Here is a 17,356-nt window from a genome sequence, read left to right as displayed (position 1 = left end):
AGTCACAAGAATGTTAATATTTGCTCTGAAAGATCCCCGAGCCCTGTCCTGATCCACTCCACTGCCCACCCCACCTGCACTGTGGTTTTCTTAGCACTGAGGGCACCCTTAAATGATGTGGCTGAGGCGAACCACCAAGGTGGCCCAGCGAGGACAGGGGTAGTTCCTGCCAACATTCCCTCTGCTTCTCCCCACCCAGGCTGGAGATGTCGGCCGAGATCATCCGCCAGAAGGAGCTGGAGAACCTCCACCGCCAGAGGCTGCTGGCCGGCGACCCCCTGAGCCTGCACCCGGGGCTGCCCCCGGACCACCCGGCCCTGCGCAACGTGCACGACATCCCCGAGGGCCACCCGCTGCGGGAGGAGCTGTCCCGGCGGAACGCCATGCTGGTGCTGCGGCACAACAACACCCCGCTGCTGTCCCTCAACCCCGCCGTGCCCGGCGCCAGCTCCTCCACGCCGCCCAAGGAGCAGCCCCGGCGGGGCAGCCGGAAAACCGCGGGGCAGCAGCGCGCCGAGCCGCAGGGCCTGGGCGAGGCCAAGGAGCCGGCGGAGCCGCGGGCGCGGGACGGGGCCCCGGACTGTAACGACGAGGAGATGAAGGACTCGGAGAGCGACGCGGACGTGAGCGACGAGAAGCCCGAGAGCCTGAAGGCCGAGGGCGGCGGCGGCTCGGCCGCGGAGCTCAAGGAGTGCAAGGAGGCGGGCAAGGCGTGCGAGGGGGCCAAGGAGATGGGCGAGGCGGGCGCTGCCCAGAATGCCCCCTGCAGCTCCTCGAGCGCGGAGTCCCCCAGCCACCTGCTCGGCCCGGGCATCAACAAGGCCGAGGTGAAGTACCTCCCGCCGGCCTCCATCCCGCCGCCTCAGCCGCTGCCCTTCGGGTTCCCCTACACCATGAGCCCCTACTTCCATGCAGGTGAGTGCACGAGGGACATGTTTTGTGGTGCTAAAAGCGGGGCTCTTCTACCCCCCCTTCATTCTACAGTGTGGTTGTGGTTGCTTTCTCAACTTTCCGTCATTTTTTTTCGAAAGGAAAACTTTTTTTCCGTGTTAAATGTTGGAATGGGATGCCCGGGATGATGGTGGGAGTGCCCATCCTTGAAGGTGTTCAAGGAACGTGGCACTCAGCTCTTTGGTCTGGTTGACAAGGTAGGGGATTGGTCAGAGGTTGGACTTGATGGTCTTGGAGGTCTTCTCCAACCTCAGTGATTCTGTGCTTCTCTGCAAGGAACCAAAACCCTTCTTTTAATTAATATGAAGGACTCTGTTTGCAGTGAAGCAAATCAAGGGCCATAAAGAGGGACCAGCAGGGACAGAGTGAAGGGAGAAGGGAAATCCCCAAAATGATGGCCTGAGGGATCTTGCAGTTGCTTGGGCCTCCTTTGGCACCTTGGACAGGCACCAGTAAAGTACAGAGAGCTTCAGGGAGAGGCAGCAACAGTTATTAATGGCTGCAGGGTGCTGTCAGAGTAACCACTGCTGTGCCCCTTTTCCAGGGTGGAGGTGAATGGGTTCTTTCCCCTGCCTGTGGTGTGTTACTCCGTGTCACAGGCACTGGGACAGCTGGATTGGTGCCTGTTGGGTGGGACAGGCAGGCAGGGAAGTCACTGCAGTCCCCAGTGGCACAGTCCCTCGGGCAGCAAAGGCACGGCTGGAGCAGGATGGTACAAAGTGGGGTCTCAAAGCCTGGTAGCTGGGCAGGGCAGGGTGGCAGCCCTGCCAGCCTAGCCAGGAGCCAAAATCTGCCTCAGCTAATTATTTGAGTGAGCGATTAGCAGGCGGTGGGACCTCCTGCCTCACGGAGGAGGGAGGGGGGGACGTGGCGTGTGGGTCGCTGAGGCTGCCGGAGCGGCCGTGGCTGCCCATCACTCATTAGAGCTGCCTCCCAACCAGGAGGGAGGAAGCGATTTTTCCTGTGACAGGCAGGTGGCCAAGATGATAAATATTCCTGCTGCCTTGGGCTGCTGAGGCTTCCTCGCAGGAGCCTTTTTCTCCCAGCCATTAAAAAGGGGAAAGGCGCAGCTCCGCGGTGCTCGTGGCTTGTGCGAGGCTCTGCAGGGAGGCCTGGGATGTGCATGGGTTTCCTCCCTCCCCCAGCAATGTGTGAGTTACTGTAATAGGCCATTTATTATTATCACTTCGAATTTATATCACCATCGTGTCTTGGGGCCCCGGCACAGATCAGGGCTGTGTTTCACTGCCCGGTTTTCAGGCAGTTCTGATTTGTGGAGCCTGTTCCAGGGCTGTAGGTCTTTTCCTGAGGGCTCTTTGGCTTCTGGCTGGCTTCACACGGTGCTGGGGCTGTTAATCCTGCCTGCCTGTGGGGTTTAGGCCCCGTTGTGCTCAGCTCCACAGCAAAACCTCTCACCTGAAAAGCCTTGGGAAGACAGGGCGTCTTGTTCGATGCAGCACCACGGGTCGATGGGGGAGCTGGGAGTCCAGCAACTGAAATATTGAGGGTTTGTATCGATCCAAGAGCTGCAGCGATCCTGGGCTGTGCTGGGGTAACGTGTGTCGGTGCAAAAATGTGTTCCTGTGGCCCTTGGGGAGCACAGAGCACCTGAGGACAGACAGACTGAACCGAGCCCACCTCTCCCTGGCGCCAGACAATCCCTGTAACCCTGTTCTGCACAAAGACTGCTCTTTAGGCCTGGAGGGATGTGATGTTGTGCCCTACACCAGAGACTGGAATGATAAAGTGACCACCCATCTGAGGCAGGTAACGTGGCAGGCCAAGAGGAAGAGCTGAGAGGGAGGAGAGGAGAGGGGAGAAGCGTCCAGCTGAAAAGGACCCCTGAGTTTCAGGCAGTTCCTCTGGTCTTCCAGCAAAGGGAGGCTCCCCTGGAGGCAGAGAGCTGTTTTCTGTCCCTGCTGGGAAGCATATCGATGAGGCAGCCAGAGCTGGGTCGATTCCCTGAGCTGCCTTCTGGGGATCTGGCGGCTGCTCGATGACCTCATCTCGTCAAGGTTTCAGCAGCCTTGCTCCCCTCCTCCTCCTCCTCCTCCTCCTCCTCCTCCTCCTCCTCCTCCTCCTCCTCCTCCTCCTCCTCCTCCTCCTCCTCCTCCTCCTCCTCCTGCCGCCCTCCTCCAGCCCCGTCCTCTGGAAAAGGTGAAGGATGGAGTGTGCAGGAGGCTAAAATCCTTCTATTGATCTGTAGTCTGGAGAGCAATTAACGCAAGCCTTGCCGTGCTGCTCCGTGACCTCTCTGGCAGGAGGGAGGGAGGGAGGAAGGGGGTGCAGGCACAGGGAGAGGGGTTGGGGAGTGGTAGCAAAACTGATTAAAGCCATAGGTGGGCTGGCTTCCGTGGGGGTTCTCTTTGTGTCTCCCAGCTGGCACCTGGATTGTCTCCTGTGGTGCCAGGAGCACAGACTGGGATGCGGGTCCCGCTGCAGCCCGGCTGGTGGATCTGTAGCAGAGCTTTCCCTGACTGGGATGGCCAGAAGGTTTGCTCCCCATGACCCCCTCCAGCCTTTGGCTTGTGTTCCTGGAGCAGCTGGATATCAGGAGGAGGGAGGGGGAAATTATAAATGGATGGCAGCATGGGTGGTGAGGGCTTTTACGTGGACACCTGTCCACACGACACCGGCCTGGGACGATGGATTCTTTTCAGTCCCCACACGCTGGGCCCCATCTGGTGAAATGCTCCGTAATCCATTACCAGCCTCTTGGACCATCATTTATCATGGGGAGAGACAGAGGAGGCCTGGCAGGGAATGGATGCTGCCCTTTATGCCTCCTTGCAGCCCCGCAGCATCCAGTGACATGTCATTATTATAATCGAAGGTGCGTCCCTTCCAGCCACTTGGCACCTATTTGTTATCATTCTCCGAGCTGCCAGAGCTGGGTGAGTGGATGCAGCCACGCACAGGGATGGAGCAGACGGTGCATTATCCTCCCAGGGAGGGACAGGAGGAAGGACAGGAGCCCTTCTGCTCTAGGGACCGTAAAATTGGAAGGGACCAGCGTGCTGAGGGCTGGACCTGTACTCGTTGCAAACCAGATGCACGCTGAGGTGGAGGGACCACTGTAATCAGCTACAGAAATCCTTCCCGAGGTTGTTCCTGGTGGATTCAGAGCTGAGGTGGGAGCAGAAGGGCAGGGGGCACACCTGGACACCAGGCTCTGCAACCCTGACTGCAGGGTGCTGAGTACTCACAACAGAACTGAGCCTTTGGAGATACCACTCACTCTTTGATTTTTGGTAGTAACAGGGGTGTTTTGCCACTAATCTTGGTGGAAATAGGTGTTTCCACCCTCTAGATTTTACATTCTGTGGCACAGAAATTGCTAATAGGCCAGAACCCAAAGTATTGGTATTTACCTTCCCCCTCCTAAAAATATTTCCACTAGTAATTCCCTGGTATAAATGGGAAGGGAAAACAAACTCTGTGAGATAAATATTTTGGCCGTATTATATTTCTCTGTGTGTGGGTACGTGGAAAATATTCCCATGCAGTGGGTTCTGCCTTATCCTCGATCTGGATACAGCAGGCTCTGTGTGTGTTTGTCTGTGGGCATCCTGACCTCTCCCTTCCTTCTTCTGGGGCAGGAAGAGACAAAGGAGAGAAAACCACAGAGGAGAGAGGCTGCTGTAGGAACAAGAGTTGTTGGCCCAGCTCTGCTGGCTGTGCCAGTAATATTGAAAGTGATCCCTCATCCAGTGGGGTTCCAGGATTGCAGGCACGTGTGTAGGAGAGGGATCCCTCCTCCCTGCCAGCTGTGGGAGCAACATCTGGGCTGAATGCCTGCCCATGCTGGTGGGGACTGACCAGCCCCTCTCTGTGCAGGCTGAGCTTAAACCCTGAGCATAGTTCAGGCTGGCTGGCGACTGGAGGGCTCGTTCCCAAGCACTGTGTTGCTGGAATTCAGTCCTTGGCCTGCTTTTGGAATAAGGAAGTACCTAATTCTGAAGCAGTTGGCTGCTGCAGTCGGATCCCCTCGGAGACGCTCTGGCTGCAAATGGAGGTGTCTCGCCCGAGCATTGACTGTGCCTGGAATAATCTTGAGTTCAGTTTCCCTTCCTCTGTTTACCAGGCTGCAGCCACTCTTTTGGAGGAAGAGAATTCCCCTCCACCCTATGAAAGAAAAATCCCCCCCCCTCCAAATGACAAAAAGTGTGGGGAAAAAAAAAGCCCTCGGCCACCTGAGCGTTCTGTGAATTTTAACATAAGCAGCTCTGAGTGTGTCTCCTGGAAGGTGGAATGTGATAGGCATGGAAATGAAGGCTTGTGTCCATCTGTCTGTCTGGTAGCTGGGGGTGACAAGGGGAAGGACAGCACTGCTGGCCCTTTGGCAGTGGCTTCTTCCTTCACCTCCTGTGCCGATGGGCGCCTGCTCCCAGGAAAGCTGGTGGTTTTCTGTTATTGGGCACACAAAAGCATTTGAAGCTTTTTCTAGCTGGAAAAAGAAGGTGTGGAGAGAGTGAGGAGCTTCCCTGGGCTCTGGCAGGGTGCAGGGTGGTGAGGAGGGAGCAGTGGGCTCTCCCTGCTTGGCACACCACAGCTGGGCAGAGCCATCCCGGGAGCAGCAAAGGGCGTCTGGTGAGCCTGAGCTGAGGCTGGAGGGGAGGGAACCTGTGCCCGTGGGAAGGAAAGGATGGGAAGGAGGTGTGAAAGGTCTGGTGGTTGCCCACAGTGAGCCCTGAGAGTCCTGGGCTGGTGGAAAGTGCTGGCAAGGAGGGCTGCAGAGATGTGACCGAGTCCCTGAGGCACGGGGGGAGAGAGGGATGGGCAGAGCTGGCAGAGCTGTCACAGGATCCCAGGCTGGGGTGGAGTTGGAGGGACTGCTGGAGCTCACTTGGTCCAACCTCCCTGCCCAAGCAGGATCTCCTAAGAGCACGTTACTCGGCGTTGTGTTGAGAGCCTTGGGGAGCTCCTGCCTCTCCCTGTGGCTCCAGCCAAGACATTCTGGCACTGGAGCTGGCAATCCTCTGTCTGCACTGGCAATGAGTGCAGGGGGAGACACGGACTCACCCCAAATTTTGGGAGCTGTGGCTGGTCCCGGTGGCCCCTCTCTGTGAGGCTGCTGGTCCTGGAGCAGTCAGTGCCCTGGGGGATGCACATGGGCTGCCCAGAGGTGTGCAGGGGGACGGGGGGACGGGGTTTTGGGTGAAGCAGACGGTGCTGTCACCTTCCCAAGGGGTGGTGGTGCTGGTGGTGGTGGTGCAGCTCCGGGAACGGCGCGGAGGGTGAGGCTGGGAAGGGAAGCAGGAAGCTGGGAGCGGAAAAGGAGTGGAAATGATTACATAGCGTCTGCCTGCTCCTTGGGCAGGCTGCTGTTGTTTTAAAAGCATCTTATTGGCATGATAACTTCCTGTGGAGATCCCGTGCTTTTCCTGTTCCCTTGGATGTGCTTTGGGGGCTTTGCCAGCGAGTGCCTGGAGCCGTGGTGTGTGGCTCTGCTCCTCTGTCTGTGCCTCTTCCCTCTGACCTGGTGTATTCCCCAGGGAATTGGACACTCCTGGTCCTCTGGGCCTGTGCTCCCCACCATGACTTTGTTGGACCCTGCTTTACCTTGCCATTCCCTGGGGAAGGACTGTCCTGCCTGCTGTGGGCAGGGATGAGGGAGTTGCTGCAGGGGGTTACAGCCACAGCCCTGTTCAAATCCATCAGGGAAAAACCTTAAGCCCACAGGACAGATAATTTTGTCATGACAGACCCCTGGGAGAAATTTTTTTTTTTCTGGTAGTGTCCTTCTTCGAGCCCTGAAGCAGAACAGTTCATACCTTCATAAACTCTCTACCTGATAATCCTGGGTGTTCACATCCCTATAAATGTCCTTGTTGTCTCCTGGTCCGAATATCACACAGCAGTGAGTTCCACAGATTAATAATGGCTTTCATCCCCCCAATCACACCCCAAAATGGGTGTTTTCTGGAGTCTGGTTTCTTCATTACCCATCCCCTTTATACCCAGAGCAGATACGAGTTACCTGGCTGGTGTTTCTCTCCCCATTTTCATTCCCTGTGCCTCTCCAGCTCCTCCCAGAGTCCCGTTTGGGTTCCTCCCTGCACACACATCCCGTGCAGATCAGAGTTACCTGGCTGGTAACTCATGACAGGCCCCTGGGAGAAATATTTTTTCTGGTAGTGTCCTTCTTCGTGCCCTGAAGCAGAACAGTTCATACCCCTCATAAACTCTCTACCTGATAATCCTGGATAATCCTCTCCCCATTTTTATTCCCTGTGCCTCTCCAGCTCCTCTCTGAGTCCTGTTTGGGTTCTTCCCTGCACACACATCCCGTGCAGGTATGAGTTACCTGGCTGGTGTTTCTCTCCCCATTTTCATTCCCTGTGCCTCTCCAGCTCCTCTCCGAGTCCCGTTTGGATTCCTCCCTGCACACACATCCCGTGCTGTCAGGCACTGGTGATGCAGGAGGGTGGGGGGGGGGGGGGTTGCTCCTCCACCCTTTTGGAGCCCATCACCTTCCTCGGTGCTGACAGGGCTGGGACCTGAACTGCTGTTGCGTTTCGGAGCGTTGACACCTCAGCTCTGCCCGAGCCCTGCTGTCTGTGCCCTGTCACGGGGGTGGCAGGGCCAGCCCGTCACCCGTCACACGCCTGGCCAGGAGAGATGGATGCCCAGCAGATCCCGAGGCTGGGGCAGAGCCACCCCTTGGATACTTCAGGCTGGGCTGGGTTGGAAAGGAACACTTGGAAGGAGCACGAGTTCCCCAGTGATTCCCACTGCACCAGGGGCCTGTTGTCATTCGGAGCACGTCGGCAGGAGAGAAGGGCTGGGGGAGAGGAGCCCACAGGGCAAGGCAGAGTTTTCCGCTTTGTGGTGCCTGTGGAGAAACACTCCTTCAGGGTTTTGGTTTTTTTTTTAATTCTCTTCCCTCCCCTCCCCCCTATTTTTCTCCCCCTGCAGCTGAAGAACATTAAACACATGAAATGCATTAGCTTGGATTTTTCCTTCCCCCCCTGCCCCCCTCCCTCAGCCAGGGACCTCCAGGAGGAAGAGGCCTATGAATTGACCCTGCCCAGTGCTTTAATTGACAGGTCATTAAAGATGAATGTGTGGCTAGAGAAAAATATTCAGATTTCAGGCTAGTTGTTGTCCGTGTGGGATTTTAATGATTTATGTTTCTTTCTCCTCCCCTCCTTCCCTACTCCCTTCCCCCCCCCCATCCTCCTCGACTCCAAACAATCCAGGCACCATGGGAGGTCTGTTTCTGGATGGTGAGGAGAGCCCTGCGCTGGAAGACATCAGCAAATGGACGGTGGAGGATGTTTGCAGCTTCGTGTCCAACTTGTCTGGCTGCACCGAGTACACTCAGGTAAATCTGAGCGGGCTCAAGAACGTCCCTGGAGGGGGAACATCCTCCCTGTGAGCCCCCCTTCTCTCCCTCCCGTTTTTGCCTGTTGTACTTGCACTGTCCCTCCCAGGAGGTTCATCTCAGAGCCCTGCAGGGCTTGGAAGCTGTGTGGTGTTTTTTTTTCCGAGGGGATTGCTAAACTTGCTGCTGGTGAAGAGCCTGAAGAAGGTGTGTGATGAGTCTTGTAGATGGACAGAAACAAGGAGGGAGTTGGGTGGAAGAGGATGGGATTAGGGGCAAGGTTAGGAGTGAACACCTGAGCTCAGGTTGATTGTGGTCAGTGGCTTTGTGTCACTGATCTCTCACCCCCATCTCATGCTTTTAGGAGCTGCTGATGCTCCGGGGTGGAGCTGGACACAGCAGTGGCTTTGTGTGGGGTGGGTACCAGGGGGTCCCCAAATCGGGGTGGGCAGCCCGTGGTGCCAACCAGCCTGGCAGAAGGTGCTGTGTTCTGCTCTCTTGCTGCACCCAGCACACTGTGGGGTCACAGTGGGGTTGGGAGGGACCCTGTGCCTGCACAGGCATCAGAGTAACCTCAGTGGTGATTTTTAAGCTCATTTACAGCAGAGTTGAAACATCCAGCAGCAGTGGGGTGCCCATAAAGCCTGCTCAGTGTGGGATTGTGAGGTGCAATATAAAAACCAACCCTCTGTGTTTTTTGCCTCTGCATCTGCCCGAGGCCGTGATCAATGTGCCATTGAGGGATGCTCCAAGGGCACGGATTCCTGGGCAGCTTGGAAAAGGATGTAGTGTACTGAGGGAGGGACTGGAAGCAGCAGAGATAGAGAGGCAAAGGGCCAGAGTTCAGGACAATCCAGCCTTTCAGCAGGGGCTGAGAACAGGTCTGGAAGGGAGGATGGAGAGCAGGAGCTGAGCTTTCTGGATGTGCCTCTTCAGCAGAGGAGCTGCCCTAGCTGACAGCTGAGGGGTACAGGGCTGTGCTGTGACATCCAGGCTGGCTGAAATGGGGTTTCTAAAAGTCTGCTGCCCCTCCTTTGGCCTGTGCTGTCTGTCCCTCTGTGCTGCACTGGTCCTGTGTCCTCTCCTGGAGCTGAGCCCATCCCCAGGCATTTATTTTGGGAAAGGTGAAACTGGGCACCTCTGTGCCTGCTGGGACCCCTGACAGGGGAGCAGTGTGTGTATCTGCCTGCAGGGAGATGATTCCCTGTAGGTTATGCTGATTTAGTGCCATGGGGAAAGGTGCATCCCCAGAGGGGAAGCAGAACCCGGGAACTGCCCCCCACCTCCCTCTCCTTGCACAGGTGATGGATAATGGGATTTCAGTCTAAAGTCTGTCTTTCCCTGCCCCCAAACCATGATGTTAATCCCATCACAACATGCTTCCTTAAAACTACCTGGAAAACCAGTGCTGCTTTGGAGCAAACAGCTGGGCTGGGGGAGAGGAAGGGAAGGGAATGTTTGTTGTGGAGATGGGGGACATGTAACCGTCCCCAAATGGAGTGACAGGGATTTGGGTTGTGCTCAGGAGTGGATCAGGGTGAGTGGGTGCATGGGAGAGAGGAGGGTCAGGTTCTGATAGTGAGAAGAGGGAGGGAAAGAACTGTGGATAGAAAGAGAGATGGTGGATGGGTGATGGATGTTTATGGGAGCATCTGTGTGTGCAGAGGGGAGTTCAGGAGCTGGGTTTAGCGAGGACGAGGGTGGGTTCACAAGTGTGCATGTGTGGGCTGCAGAGTGTGTTGCTGAGAGCTCCAACAAAAGGCTCTAAAACCAAAATACACAGCCCTTTGCATTCCCTGTTACCCCCCACCCCTCTGGGGTGCCCTTCCACTGGTGGTGGTGTGGTTTATCTGCATTCCTGTGCTGGGGAAGGACAGTCGGAGTTGCCTGGATGCTTCTGAACCAGGCCAGTAGGAAATGTGCAGGAATCTCCAACGCAGCAGGATCATCCCTTTACACCTTCCACACCATCCTGGTGCACCAGAGAGGGGGGAATCAAGAGCTGAGGTTCAGCAATCTTCCCAGTGCATTCCAAATAAAATGTTTTATGGAGATGGGAGCTGCTGCAAACACCCCCTGGCCACGTCGGTGCTTCGAGCGGGAGTTCGAGGCTTTAAGAGATGATGTTTTTCATGCCATGGTTGTGTGTTTAACATTTATTTTTTTTTTTTTTTTTTACTGTGTGAAAATGCCCGTGCTCAGGGGTGACTCTGAGCTGCAGAGCTGCCTTGTGTTCCCCTTCTCCAAACCCACAGCTGCCGGGGAGGTCTGGCACTGCTCCGCAGGCTGCTCCCGCCAGCAAAACCCTGCAAGGTTCGGGTGGAATGCTGTGCATTTAGAAACATGTTTCAGGCAAAACAAGGAAAAAACTTCAGCAAAAAAAAAAGTCACCAGCTGGACGGTGTTCAGCTTTGTCTCTGCAGTGGATCTGGGGGACACCCAAGGGGATGCTTTTCCCAAGTTAAGGCTTTTTGTGGAGTGTTTTAGTGCCGAGCGAAGGGAGGGTTTTGGCTCCTGGCCACACTGGCTGCAGAGGAAGGGAAAAGAAACTGGTGTAGTAAGTTTTGCTGGGTCAAAAAGCAGCAGTGTGTGCTGCAGCCCCAGCCCTGAGCAGCTTTGCTGGAGGAGTCCAGCAATAAAACCCACTTGGCTCCAGCAGCCACTGCCAGTCTCCAAAGGGATGGCTCTGGGCTGTGGTTCTGCTGCTGGAAAAGAAGTTATTGGGGTAAATTTAACCCCCTCTGCCATAGTGATTAGTAATAGAAACACTGTGTGTGAGCCATTGCAGGAGGAGAGGGCAGGATCAGCCCCAAATGTGAGCTGGGGTGTGGCAAAAACACTGAGGAGGTGTTGAGGGAGGGAGCACAGGCAGGTGGGGTAGCAAGGAAAAGAGGGAGCTGAGTGACACCTCCCAGAGAGGCAAGGGGAGCTGGTGGCTGAATTACCAAATTTACTCTTGAAATGGAGCCTGTTGGTGCAAATAAACACCCCGAGGAGGTTGGTGGGAGCGTCCCCTGCACCGTGTGTGAAGGATGGAGCAATAAGACCACACAGCCAGACCTTAACCTTGCTAACATGGCACATATTAGGTGGGAAACTCTTGCATGGCCCTGTCATTTGGGATAGATGGAGGCAAAACGAAGGTTGTTGTGCTTTTTTTTTTCTTTAATAATGTGTTAAAATGGTGCAGTTGTGCATGGCTGGAGGTATTAATGTGTTGATATGAAACTGCTGTTTTCTGGGACTGTACCAGCCCTGTTGCCATTTGTGTGTGCACATCACCAGGTCCTGCCTCCCTCAGCTAATGGGGAGAGGGGGAAGAGCCCTGAGATGGTTAATGGCACTGTCTGAAGGCCAGGTCAACCCTGTAGGATCCTGCCATGCTCCATCAGCACTGTGGCACTGAAATATTTATCAGTATCAATACTGTTTATTAGTATTTATACTAATAAATATTGCAAGATTTCTTAGTATTGGGGGGAAAAAGCAAGGGCTGAATGTTAAAACAGACCAGTGAGGAGGGATCATCCTCCCTGATCCCAGTGGGTGTTCTGGGAGCAGGATGGGCTGCACTCTCCAGGCTGCTCAAGTGTTGTAGGGATGGTGGGAATGCCTGAGAGGCAAAGGAGGAGACAGGAAAAAAAAGTACAGAAGTGTTGCACGTGAATCCATCTATCCTGCAGCATGTGCTCCACAGATCTGTTTATGTATTTTGCCTGGACTGTTTGGGAATTAGCAGCTTTGAGAAGGAAATGCATGAGCAATCCATCATCCCTCCTTTTCTATGGCATTTGCCTCAGTGAGGACTGCAAATATTTTTGGAGTCTACTGGGTCAACTTTTCCCCAGTATCCACACAAAGTGTGAGTGACTTAGGATTTGCCAAAATTTAATTTTTTTCCCCCTTGTTTTCTGCCCTTTTTGGAGTTGGGACCCCTGGGCATGTCACTCTTCTCAAATCTGCTGTCAAACACTGATGGAGTTGCACTTGGGGCAGCTGGTTTGGGTGCTAAACCTGGGATGAAAAACTTCACACCCTGTTCTGACATTAAGAAAAAAAAAAAGGGGGAGAAAAAAAAATGATTGTTTTATATAAACTGACCCAACCAGCCCTAATTCCCATTCCCACGTGTGTCTCCTTTTGCTCACTGGCTGTGGGGGCAGGACTGTGAACACCTCTGGTGTATAAATATGGACTGACCTCACTCTTGGAGTTCACCTTTCCCACCTTGCCCTTCTGTGCAAGGGCAGGACAAGGGCACTGGGTGTGTCAGTGGCATTTCTGAGCCTGGGCTGTGCTTTCCCTCCAGGTATTCCGAGAGCAGGCCATTGATGGAGAGACCCTGCCCCTCCTGACAGAAGAGCACTTACTGAACAACATGGGGCTGAAACTCGGACCTGCCCTGAAGATAAGGTCACAGGTAGGAAAATCTCCTCTGTAGCAGCACGTGGCATGCTCTGAAATTGTCCCCCTCACCAGAATGGGGCTGTCAAGAGATGTGGTTTATTGAATATCATTTATTAAGCAGTGATTTATTTTGCGATTCTGTCTCAAGAAAGCTCGATCTTGTCCTTCCAAAACTTTCCATATCCTCACCCAAATCCAGTCACAGCTGTTTCAAGGAAGAAACCACGGGCAGAGTTCAGCACCCAGGGGCAGAAGCAAATAGTTCAGGAGGAAATAACAGGGATGCAGCAGGAAACTCCTGAAATGGAGTGGTTCCTGCTGGAAAAAACACATCAGGTGGTTCCCATAAATACCAGCCAGGAAGGAAGAACAGCTGTGAACAGGTGAGGGAAGGGAGGTGGTGTCACACTGGCTGAACCTGAAAATAGTCATCCCCAAAGTACCTAAAGAGGGATGTAAAGCCACCTCAGGAATCAGTTTTCTTTTCCTAGGCTGGATTAGGTCCTTTTGCTGCTCTTTTTCCCTGTACCTGGCTGAATCCTGGCAGTTCTCCTTTTGAGTGAGGCCTGAAGCACATTTAATGTGTCTCAGCTGTTGTGCCTTTCCCTCCCCAATGAATAATGACCCAGCTCTTGCCCTTCTCTGCTGTGCCAGGAACAGCCCTCTCTAACATCTTTATCTCTTGCCAGTCATAACTTACTGGTCCTGATGATTTGGCTGCACTGGAAGTGGAAATTATATTGCTTGCATTAGTCCAGTTCTCTTTTAGGGGAGTGCATTTCCTCCCCAGCACAGACTGGTTTGCTGTTGTGCCCTTTTAGCTGTTTCTTTTCAAAATACCTTTTTCCCCCCCATGAGTTGGTTCCCAAGTCCCTGCCTGTAGAGCTTTGCTGTCCTAAAATGACTTTGCTCTTCCCCTGCCTCCCTCACAGCCAGCCATGGCAATTCCATTCCAGTTGCCTCCACTTCCCCTCAGTGGGACTCAAATCTAGAACATCTCCACTGGCTTCATTTCTCTTATTTTTCCATTTAATGTTCAGGAAAAAAAAAATAATCACTTGTGACACATGTAAAGCACAGGCTGTGCTGTGTATTCCCTAGGGAATCGTGTCATGGAAGTGACTGTCATGTGTACATGGACACTCACAGCTCTGGCACAGGTCCCCAAACCCACAGGGCTGTACACTGGTTATATTATGTTAAAACAATAAGAGCAACTTTACTACTTTCCCTCCAGCCCTCCCTGTTTATGAGGGGGCTAATAAAAAGGTTCTGTGGGCAATTGTTCCCCGTGGGTCGATTCAGGAGGAAATAAAACTCTTTCTGCTCCTTAAAAAACAAGGGGACGTCAAATAGCTCACAGACATTCCGAGATGGGGCTTGGGGCGGGGGGAATATGAGATATGGGCTGGAAGCAGAAAAACCAGCTTCAATTTAATCAATAGTGTTTAAGGGTCTATAATAAGGCACGGCTGGGGGGAGGTAAGTGGGGAGCACTGATGCTGCTCCCTGAATAATGTGGCAGTTGTCTGGGTGGAACAGCAGCCTGTGTTTTTGTTTAAGCTCAAATGTGAACCAGCTGTGGAGGTGCTGGGAGGCTGTGGGGCCTTTGGCCCTTGCTGGGAGGCAAGAACTGCTGCAGGAGAGCTGGCTGGGGCTGCAGGAGGGAGAGGTGCAGGCTGAGAGCTGCCTGGGCAAGGAACAGCAGCCTCCCCGCAGCAGGATTTTTGTTCTGCCTCTCCCTGTGTTGGTCCCAGCTCCCCCTTTTAGGAGCAATTCCCGCTCTTCCAAACTGGACATGGTGTGCTGTGCCATCAGCAGCAGAGCACTGTCCTATCAAACTGTCCACCCTGTTAATGCAAGGACTGAAGAGGTTGGAATGAGTCAGCCCTTCTCTCCTGGGGGTGTCCCAGCACACCTTTAGCCTGGAAAATGCAGACTCAGGGCAGACCTTGTGGCTCCAGCAGTACTTGGTGCCACACACCACAGTGCCCAGTAAAACAGAGCTGGAAAGCACAGGACAGAGCCCTGCAGGACTAGAGGAGGAAACCCCTGGTTTGTCTTCCGGGTGGACTGGGAATGGTGGTGCTTCATTCCAGTGATGCAACCACAGAATCACAGAACGGTTTGGGTGGGAAGGGACCCTAAAGCTCATCTGATTCCATAGGCAGGACACCTTCCCCTAGACCAGGTTGCTCAGAGCCTGGAACACATCCAGGGATGATGATGGAGCATCCACAGCTTCTCTGGGCAGCCTACCTCTTTATTTGCAGCTTGGATACAAAACCTGACCTTATGCCTGAAAACCCTCGGGATTCTCTAGACTGTTCGTGCGCCTTTTCGCCCTCCTGCATTGATCCCACATCCTTTTTTTCCTCATTTCCTTTATTAACAGGTGGCCAAGCGAGTGGGCAGAGTGCTGTACATGGCAGGCTTCCCCATGGCTTTCCCCCTGCAGCCCCCTGGGCTGAGGCCCCCCGAGCGGGATGTGCCGGCGGCCGAGCTCCGGCCGGCGTCCACGGGCAGCGTGGCCTCTCCCTTCGGGAGCGGGGTCCCTTCCTCTGCCAGCCGGGGCTCCCCAAAGCAGGAAAACGGGAACCCTTCCCTCCTCCCCGGGCTCAACGACACCACGAAACCTCCGTCCTAACTGTGGGATGCCCTCCATCCAGCTGCTTCTGGGACTTTGGGGATCCAGCGGGACGAGCCGAAGGATAACGCCGGAGCCTCCCCCCCGCCCGCAGCGCGAGACGCAGGAGTGAGGGAGGAAAAGGGAGGTTTTCATTTGGTTTTTCGGGTTTTTTTGGGACGAATTTGCTTTTTTTTTTTTTTTTTTTGTTTGGGAAAATCATAAAAAAAAAAAACCACAGAAGATTTCAAAAAAAAAAAAAGGGAAGGAAAGAAAATGATCCAAAGATGTCCTGAGCCAACGCGAGTGAAGAGAAGGATTCTGGAGGATGGCTGCAGCATTCCTGTTCCCTTTCTCGCCCAGAGATGGAGAGCCCTGGACAGGGAATGAACGCTGTTCTTTGCCTTCAAAGAATCCTGGCTGTCAGGAACTCCTGGGTGTGACTCCAAGCAGGGAAGGGGAAGGGGCTCCGCTCCTCCCAATGGTACTCAGCACCCCTGAGAGCAAAGAAAAAAAAAAAAACAAACCATAAAAAAAAAAAAATCATCACACCAACCACCTTCCCAGATCTCTCCTCCTCCCTGGAAACTGTGCTCAGTTCCTCATTCAGGTGTCTATGCATCTCTAGCGACTTTGAAAACAATACCAAAGACAGACAAAAAAGGAAAAATTAAAAAAAAAAAAATAAAAAAAAAAGAGGAATTTAAAAAAAAAAAAAGAAAAAGGAAAAAAAAAAAAAGGCAAGTTCCCGTCCATGTTTACTTCGTGCGGATGGTACGGCACCGGCGGCTCCGTGCTGGCCCCTTCCCTGGCACAGGGCCCTGTCAGCACACAGGAGAATGGACTCTGCCTGTGCTCCAGCCCTACAGAGGTGTTCTTTTATTTTTTTTTTCCCCCATTAGATGTCTCGTTTCAAAGAAAAGAAGAAGAAGAAGAAGGAAACGTGTGCTTGGGTGGGATGAAGGCTCACAGCCTCCCTCCTCACGTGTCCAACAGACTCAGTTCTACATCTGGGGTGGGGTTGATTGATTTTTTTTTTATTTTTTTTTTTTGTTCCTAGGGTTGGTTTTTGTTCTTCTTTAAAGCCTTGTTACAGAGGTGGATGTAGTTGCACATTCTGGCCTGCTGTGGACCATGAGACAGATCCCTGGGAGGGGGAGGGATGCTGGGGGCTAAAAAACAATGGGCAGAGTTTTTACTACTGTGAATGAGCTGGGAACTCCTGGGGGTGACCTCCTGTGACTTGTACAGTTGTGAACAACAATCACATGTGGTACTTTTCTCTCTCTCTCTCCCCTGCCCCCTTTTTTTTGTTTGTTTGTTTTTTGGTTAAACGTTGCACGTGCTACCGTTTTTTTTCTTACAAAATAGCTTGGTGGTACATTAGCTTCTTTATATTGTAAAAAAAAAAAGTTTAAAAAAAAAAAAAGTCATTATGCATCACATCACGATAAAAAAAAATGCTTTCCAGCAATCAGTTTAAATAAAAAAAGGAAAACACTTAATTTACAAATGGTACCTGGCTTTAACCAAGAAGTCTCTCTCCTTTTTTTTTTTCCACTGGGACCATGTGGGTGTTGGTGCTTCAGAGCTGCCACATTTCTGGCCTAAAAACCAATCCAGGGGTTGGTTAACAGCTGCCAGAAGGCAGCCAGCACTTTGCCCAGCTAAGTTAGAGAAAGGAGATAAAGCAACTCCTTTCTCTTTTGGAAGAACAGGTAAGTCAAAACCTTTTCCTTACAGTTAGGACAGCACAGTTCTCACCTGTGGAGTTACATCCTGAACTCCCATATGGACCTGTCTGAGGACTCAGCCTCAGTCTTGAGGGCTCCTTAGCCCCTAATGAACCAGCAGGTACTTTGGCCCCCTCAGAGCGGGCTTTAAATAATGACAATGATTATGTTAACAATAAACCCCAAATTATTAATTTCTGAGGTTATCCTTCCTATGGGAGGAAGTATCTGGGTGCAGGCCTGGTAATTCCTGTAACTGAAGAATAAGCAGCCTTCCCTGCCCCTATTCCTGCTGCTAAGCTCCAACAAGCC

The 17,356-nt window shown here is 53.1% G+C and overlaps 2 protein-coding genes across 6 annotated transcripts in view; one reads left to right on the top strand and one right to left on the bottom strand.

Annotated features, from left to right (window-relative positions):
* Positions 1-16,829, top strand: part of SAMD11 (sterile alpha motif domain containing 11) — a 116,518-nt gene extending 99,689 nt beyond the window's left edge. For all 5 annotated transcript variants that reach the window (XM_064678481.1, XM_064678480.1, XM_064678484.1 and 2 more), the window contains 4 exons: positions 200-915; positions 8,154-8,278; positions 12,588-12,698; positions 15,081-16,829. In XM_064678481.1, coding sequence (XP_064534551.1) covers positions 200-915; positions 8,154-8,278; positions 12,588-12,698; positions 15,081-15,332 — 1,204 coding nt within the window. In that variant the 3' untranslated portion in view covers positions 15,333-16,829. The remainder of the gene's footprint in view (positions 1-199; positions 916-8,153; positions 8,279-12,587; positions 12,699-15,080) is intronic.
* Positions 12,781-17,356, bottom strand: part of NOC2L (NOC2 like nucleolar associated transcriptional repressor) — a 45,487-nt gene continuing 40,911 nt past the window's right edge. The window contains exon 20 of the transcript XR_010435772.1: positions 12,781-15,808. The gene's annotated coding sequence lies outside the window, so the exon portion shown is untranslated. The remainder of the gene's footprint in view (positions 15,809-17,356) is intronic.

This window comes from Pseudopipra pipra, chromosome 22 (assembly GCF_036250125.1).
Source record: "Pseudopipra pipra isolate bDixPip1 chromosome 22, bDixPip1.hap1, whole genome shotgun sequence".
NCBI lineage: Eukaryota > Metazoa > Chordata > Aves > Passeriformes > Pipridae > Pseudopipra > Pseudopipra pipra.
The sequence above is the reverse complement of the archived record's forward strand: the minus strand, read 5'-3'. Positions and strand labels throughout refer to the sequence as shown.